The sequence below is a fragment of the Carlito syrichta genome, unplaced genomic scaffold (assembly GCF_000164805.1).
Source record: "Carlito syrichta isolate Samal-C Ts95f unplaced genomic scaffold, Tarsius_syrichta-2.0.1 Scaffold302868, whole genome shotgun sequence".
In the NCBI taxonomy this organism is placed as follows: domain Eukaryota; kingdom Metazoa; phylum Chordata; class Mammalia; order Primates; family Tarsiidae; genus Carlito; species Carlito syrichta.
In genome coordinates this window covers 290,735-297,880 of record NW_007246964.1, presented here as the reverse complement: position 1 = coordinate 297,880, position 7,146 = coordinate 290,735, and the positions used below count along the sequence as shown (strand labels likewise).

Below are 7,146 nucleotides of genomic sequence, written 5' to 3'. Positions count from 1 at the left end.
GGGGGGGGGGGGGGGGGGGGGCGGGTAGAAATGGTATTGTCTGGAGGCAGTACAAGTGCTCCAGGCTGACTCTATTGGACAAATGGAACATAAACACAATTTGTGACAGGGAAGGTGGCATCTGATCTCCTCTGACTGGCTGCTTCTGGCTTGAGGGGAACCGACTGCAGGAGGAGACACGTGCAACCTGGGATCGATAACGGCGTGACCTGGGAAATTCAGGCTAAATGGAAACTGGCTCTGCTGGGGCACATGTCTGGGGCACCTGGGTCACCACCAGCCGGCCTCCTGAGGCCACCTCCCCCGACTGAACACCAGCACAGAGGACATTTTCCAACCACGTGGGAGGTGGAACACCAGAAGAGAACCTGCAGGGAGCTGAGGAGCACGGTTTGTTCCAGCACCTGCTCCACACCCCCTGGGCCTCCACTCTGTGCCAGACCCTAGGCAGGCAACACAGTCGGGAGAAAGACATGGCCCCCGCCTGCCCCCCATCAGCTCTGCTGGGTATGGGGAGGGGAGGCCCATGAGGAGGTTGAGGCAATGTGACAAGAGACTCAGTGGAGATATGAGAAGCATGAGCTTTGTAAGGGAGGGGACTAGACGTGCGAAGGAAATATCTTTGTTGTCTACTGAGACTGTGGGGCTGTTTGTTACTCGGCATTACAGCGGTCAAAGCTTACTAACAGGTGGCTTGTAGACCACAGAGTGGCACTTTAGCGCTGAACAAATATTTCAAGCTCTTTCTCTGAAGGAATGCTACAGCCCTTGTTCGAATACACAAAGAAGTCATGGGAACACGGAGCTGCTACTCCTTGCTGTGCCTCCCCCAAATATCTTCTAGCACTTCCTGACACAAGGGAGACTCAGAATTGGAGGAGTCTTGGGGGTCTGCTTGGTTGTACAGATGAAGAGACTGAGGCTGAGAGTGGGTGAGGGGCTTTCTTGAGGGTTCACTGTATGGGAGGAACAGAGCAGAGGAAAGCTGTGGGGTTCCACACTCCTAGGACAGGGCCTCGTGCCCTGAACAGCTCTCAGGAGGACTTCCAGGGGGAGAAGTTTCTGTATGTCTGGTTCCACATGCAGGCAGCCTGGTGCACAGGGTCTCCAGTCTGAGGCTTGCTGGCAGGGTTGGGGGATCCCAGGAGACACCAAGGCAGGGCTGGCCTGGCAGCAGGAAGAGCCAGGTCTGAAGAGGCCATCGTCACTCCCTAGCAACTCAGGCTGCACAACCTCCCAGGCCCTTCGAGGCCTTCCTGACTTCTGGGCCTGGCTGATTCCTGGGAATGGATCTATTCATCTTGGGACAAACCCATCCTTGTTTAGTTCTCACTAAGCTGGGGTGTCCTGTTAAACCTAAGTCAGATCATGCCAGTCTCTGACTCTAGACTTCCGAGGGCTCCCATCTCAGAGTCAGCATCAATGTCCTCAGCACACCTTCCCTGCTCTTCACTGTATTCCCCCTGCTCTAACCCTTCTGGCTTTCTGGGCTTTGCTCAGACACTCCAGGGGTGCTCTCCCTCAGGGCCTTTGCACATGCTGTTCCTCCCGTTTGCACCTTTTCTCTCATAGGTGGACGTGGCTCTCTTCCTCACCTCCTTCAGGTCTTCATTCAAGGGTCACTTCCTACCCGCTCTACCTTACCCTTACCCTCCCCATTGCCTCCTGCCTGCTTTATTTTTCTCCGTGGCACTTGTCATCACTGAGTACACTGTGCATTTCAGTGACCTGTCTAGTTTATTGTCTGTCACTCCTGCCCTTTTCTAAATTCCATCATGGAAAGGATATCTTTGTTGGTCACCACTATAGCCTAGCACTAGAACTGGACATAGCACACGGCAAGCAAGCAGTCAGTATTTGTCAACAGGAAAGAAGGAAAAGAAGGAGGAAGAAAGGAGAGAAATGGAGAGAGAGGGAGAGGGAAAGGGAGTGGGGAAGAGAGAGAGAATGGAGAGATGGAGAGAGAGATGAAGAGACAGAGACAGAGATAAAGAGAAAGATGACAAGATGATAGAGAGAAAGAGAGAGAGAGAGATGATGTGTAGCAGTAGTTGGTGAGACCTTCAGGAAAGACCCTCAGCAGATGGCAGGGTTAGCAGCACCAGCTCAGAGGCAAGCAGGCCTGGATTCGAGCCCTGACTCCATGACTCAGTAGCTGCACAACCTTGAGCAAGCTGCTTTTCTCTGAGCTTCGATTTTGCTTCTCATAAAATGGGATCGCAACAGAAGTCAACACTCCTAGCTACTGGCAGGGTCAAGGGAGAGACCATTGGAAGGCATTAGCACAACGCCACAGAGAACTCCCGACAAATGTCTGCCGCTAGGTCTGGTAATAAAAGCCCACGGTACTGCAACAGTGCTCCGTGCTGAGCACTAGGCACTTGGTGGTAACTGCAGACAGTCACTGCCCTCAAGCAGCTGGCGATCACGGGGGTAACCGGACTAAGAGTCACCCCGCTGAGAGGCTCAGGGAAGTCTTCTCAGAAGAGGTGGCATCTGAGCTGAGAGCTGAAGCACACACGGGAGACAGTCATGTCACAGGAAGTGTGAAGGAGGACATTCCAGAGAGACAGCACAGGGCCTATGCAAAGGCCCAGAGATCTCGCAACATCACAGCACAGAAATTATCATCCTTGTTTCCCACATCCTAAAACCGAGCTCAGAGAGGTGAAACTACTTCTTGAGGTCTCCCAGCAAGGGCGTGGCCGTGCTGGGATTTGCATGGAGGCCGTTCTCCCTCCGGGGCCCATGGAATCCCGGTGAACTGGTGACCGGAAGAGACAGCGAGCCCCAGGAAGAACCTCGGTCCCCACCGGGGCTGGGTGCGGACATAAGGGGGTAGCAGGAAGGGCCAAGGCCCCCGACTTCCGCCCCTGGCTAAGGGACTCCCGCAGTCCCCCCCCAGCAGGAAGGACGGTACCTCCATCAGGTCTATAAGCCACAGCAGCCGCTCCTGGGGAAAAAGGGTGAGCAAAAGGCAAAAAGAAACATACGTGAAATAAACATGAGGGAATGGATGGGCAGGGCGGCAGCCCCTCCCCCCACGCACACATGCAAATCAACTCAACTCGCCACACCCCTTTCCTGTTTACCTTGAGCACTCTTGGCTGGGACACAGGAGAGGGGAAGAAAAGCCCCCACCACCACGATCAGCACCCTTCGCTCTGCCTGTCTCCTCAAAGGAAACAGAGTCCTCACTGCTCCAAAGAAAGGACACTTGCCTCTGATGAAGGACCTTCAGGAGATGGTCATTCACCTGGGACTGGGGCTAGGGTCATCATTCCCATTTTGCAGATGGAAAAACAGGCTCAGGGAAGGGACATGAACCCTCCGAGGTCACGCTGCTGATGGAATAGCTCCAAGGACCCCGTTTGGAAGCTCGGTCAGTGAAGGCCTGGGTTTCAGGGAGGCCCGAGCCCTGCGGTGGTGGGGAGACTGGGTCTGTGCCATGGAGCCCTGGGCTGTGCCTGCAGAGGGCACCTGGGAGTGATGAAGGTCAGAAGGAGAGCAGTGGGCCCCCAGTCTAGCGCTTTCCACGAGTCCCTGGATGCAAATCTCCAGGTGGGTTCCCGGCCAGGCTGGGGTAGGTCAGAGGAAAAAGAGGCTCACTTCACCGGCCCGCGGGGTGTGGGCATTCCTGGGATGCTGGTGCTAGCTGGCCACTCATCCTGGGCCCACAGGCACCCTCTCCTTCAATCCTCCCAACGCGCTGGGGGGAGTGGTATCGCCACCCCACTGCAAGTGAGAAAACTGAGGCAGATGATGTGAGCTGCCTGTCTGCCTGCACTGTTGTCTCTCAGAATCACCACCAGGGGCTCATCCTAGTCCACGTTCGCCCAGATCTTGACAGGCACGTGTTACCTGGCAGTCACAGACTCTCAGAGTGAGAAGAGGGGTCACCTCACTCCTAGACCTCCAGGCTGGCCCACCCTCAGGGCTTCAGGCTGCGGTCGCCAGGGCCATTTCCACCTCAGAAACTTGTGGAGGAGCTCCAGGACCATCCTTTCCCCTGCCCCTATAAAATTCCCTGCCATTCTCTGGCCTTTCTGGGGTCTGCTTTCCCCCAGGATGCCCGATTTGCAGCGAGAGCCCCTCTAGCAAGGCAGGTCAATGGGCCGTAGCTGCGGCTGAGACTGGCCTGAGGCAGTGCTTCTCAGGGAGGGGAGACACCCCTAGGCTGGGAGGAGACCACTGTGGGCCAGCGCTGGGGCTCCTGAACCCTGCACAGAGCCCTTTCCAGGCACGACAGTCACCTGACTTCCCTTCCTCCAGCCTGATCTCCCTCAGGGCCTTGGGCTGTTGGAGTCAGAGCCTGCTAGGACCTCAGGTCACTTTATCCTTGGGGAAACAGAAGTCCAGAGAGGCCAGGCTTAAACTTCCATCTCCTGCCTCCCAGCCCAGAACACATCCCACCCACTGGATCTCCTGTCCCTGACATAAAGGAATCATCACAGAAATACAATGTTTTGGAGTGACAGCTCATGGCTCCCAAAGCCCTGTGGTGATGTTATCAAGGTCAATTTCAGCAGAGCTGTCAGGCCAAAGCCCCGCATCCTGAAACAAGCTCCTCACCGGGGTGCTATACCAAAGTGTGTGCTCAGGGCCAAATGTGCAGCCCAGAGTGGGGTCGCCTCCTCCCCGCCATACAAGTGACCTGCTTGTCCTGAAACATGAAACTGCCATGCTGCAGCCACGTCCAGACCTAGGGGAAGGCAGGCAACCTCCTAGGTCATCCCAGGAAGGGAAAAGGGAATGAGCACCCTCCAGGATGATGGTGACTGAGGATGGTAGGGATAAGGGAGGAGTAGATGATTCCCCCAGCAACCCAGAGCTCCAGAGCTAAAGGAAAGCCACACTGGGAGTTGGGGCCTGCGAAAGGGAGGCCACCCCTGCACTCTCTGAGCTCTTGCCCTCCGTGTCCAACAGGACAGCTACCACTGCATCTGCCTTGACTCTGAGATTGCACCAGGAAGGCTCCCAGCGCGGCATCCGGGCACCACAGTGCTGCCCATCCCTTTCCGTAGAAGACGGGATGAGCATTGCGAAGGCAAGAGGCAAAGCCTACGGGGGCATGTGGTGCCACGCCAGCTGCCCCACCGCCAACCCTGACTCTTCCCACCACCTGGACCTTAATGGCCAGTGGGTTCCTGGGAGGGAAAACAAGGCATGTCCACCTGTCCCTTCCTTGCTAAGGCTTCCTGGCATTTATTCGTCTCCAAGTGTCCTGGAGGCAGAAACATACCCTGAGATGGAGCGGATATATTTCTAGGGGGCTGATAAGTCCGTGGGAAAGTCAGACCTGGGGCTCCACAGAGAAGAGGGTGGCCCTTTGGGGAAAACAAAAATCCCAATCCAGCTCACCACGACCCACTGTCTCTAGAGTATACAGCAGGAGCCCAGCCCTGTGCCAAGTGCATTGCTATGTTTTCTCATCTGATCCTCCTGCAGACTGTCATTCTTTTTTTTTTTTTTTTGTCTACCTACTTTTTTGCCCCTTTCTCTGCCAGCCCATCCCCCAACTGTGAGCCCTGTGAGGCAGGCCACACACATCTCTTGCTCACTAGTTGTCCCTGAGGGCCTGCATTGGGCATGCGGCAAACGCTCAACAACGATTAGGTTTTCACAGATGGAGAAGCCAAGGCTTGGAACAGCAAGGCACAGAACTAATAAGTGGCAGGGGTGGATTCAAACCCAAACTGGTCTCACTGCAAAGCCAGTGTCTTAACTCAGCTGCTGGCTACCAAGCCAGGGATAGGGCTGGGGCAGCTCACCCTGGCCGAGCTGACGGTGGTGGAGGTGCCGTGGCTGCCCGTGGATGAGCCCGTGTCACTGTAGGAGACCATGGAGTAGGTGTCCCCAGCCCCAGGGCCCGGGGGCTGCCGTGCCTTCATGGACTCGATCTCACGCCTCAGCACCAGGTGGTCGAAGCGGTCTAGGTCTTGAGGGGAAATGGTGCTTCTCACCTCGGAGAGGAGTGAGAACTAGAGGGGGAAACAAGAGGGGCTCTCACCAGGAAGCTCTGCCAGCAGGTGGAACGGTTTCCTGCTACCCTCAAGTGACCGACATGCCAGCTTCTTTCTTTCCTGAACCCTCTGTGCCTCCCCAGCACCCTCAGGAGAAAGTCCAAACACCTTCACCATCATTATCTGACTCCTGCTTTCTCATCACCTCCTCAGCAGGCACATGTGATAGTAACCCCCTTAACACACTAGTGTTTTATACCATGAGGCCTTTGGCTGTCCCTTCCACCTCTGATACCCTTCCCCTACTTGTCTCCAAATCGTGTTTCCTCTGTTAAGACTTCCAATACGTAACCCCTCCCAACTGAATTGCTTCTTCCTTTGTACAGCGTCTGAGGCTCAAACAGCTTAGTGCAGAGTCCTCAAAGCTGGTGGCATGGCACACTGAAAATGACCGACGTAGGCTCCCATCCACGGATGTGAGGAGTGACCAGCCTATGGTGAGTGGGCGTTGCCTTTAGGAGCAATCCTGGTGACTCTGAGTATGCACTCAGCATCGAAAGCCTGCATGAGGGCCCGATTCACAGGATACTTCCTTGCCTGCTTCCCCTAGAACTCTGCAAGCTTCCGGAGTGGGAAGCACTCAGTTGAAGGTTCAGCTGGGACTGACTCCATCAGGCTTTCAGTAGATGCATGAGGGCAGGAGGAAGGGGTGTGTGGGGGGGGCGGGGCTGCAGAGCCCTTGTAAAGGCAGCCAGGGGTGGGAGCATGGTCACCTTGGTGTGGGTGTTGAGCAGCTCAAACAGTGCCATGACCAGGGCCTCCACGGAGACGCTGCCGCGGCGGTACTCGCCCAGGTAGTAGGCCATGGTGGCGCGCTCTTGCTCGTCCAGCAGATGCCGCGCCTGCTCCTCCAGCAGCACGCGTGTCTGGTTCCCCAAGCTGCTCAGGGTCACCTGGGAGCCAGCCAGGCCCTTATAAAACCCTGGCTGCAAGACAGAGACAGACAGACAGCTGGGGATGCTGAGCTGCTCCAGAGCCAGGAGCCAGGTTGAGCCCAGGCAGCGCGGCAGGGGGTGAGGAGGCTTCCAAAGGCCTCTTGGTGGTCATGGTCAGTCCCCAGGAGACATCCTGACAGGTGGCATCACACAGCATTTGCACACCTGTGTCATCCAACTCTGTAACC

The 7,146-nt window shown here is 56.1% G+C and overlaps 1 protein-coding gene across 1 annotated transcript in view; it reads right to left on the bottom strand.

Annotated features, from left to right (window-relative positions):
* Nucleotides 1-7,146, bottom strand: part of WHRN (whirlin) — a 101,731-nt gene that overhangs the window by 13,029 nt on the left and 81,556 nt on the right. Inside the window, 2 exon segments of the mRNA XM_008057210.1 lie at nucleotides 5,772-5,981; nucleotides 6,737-6,949. Coding sequence (XP_008055401.1) covers nucleotides 5,772-5,981; nucleotides 6,737-6,949 — 423 coding nt within the window.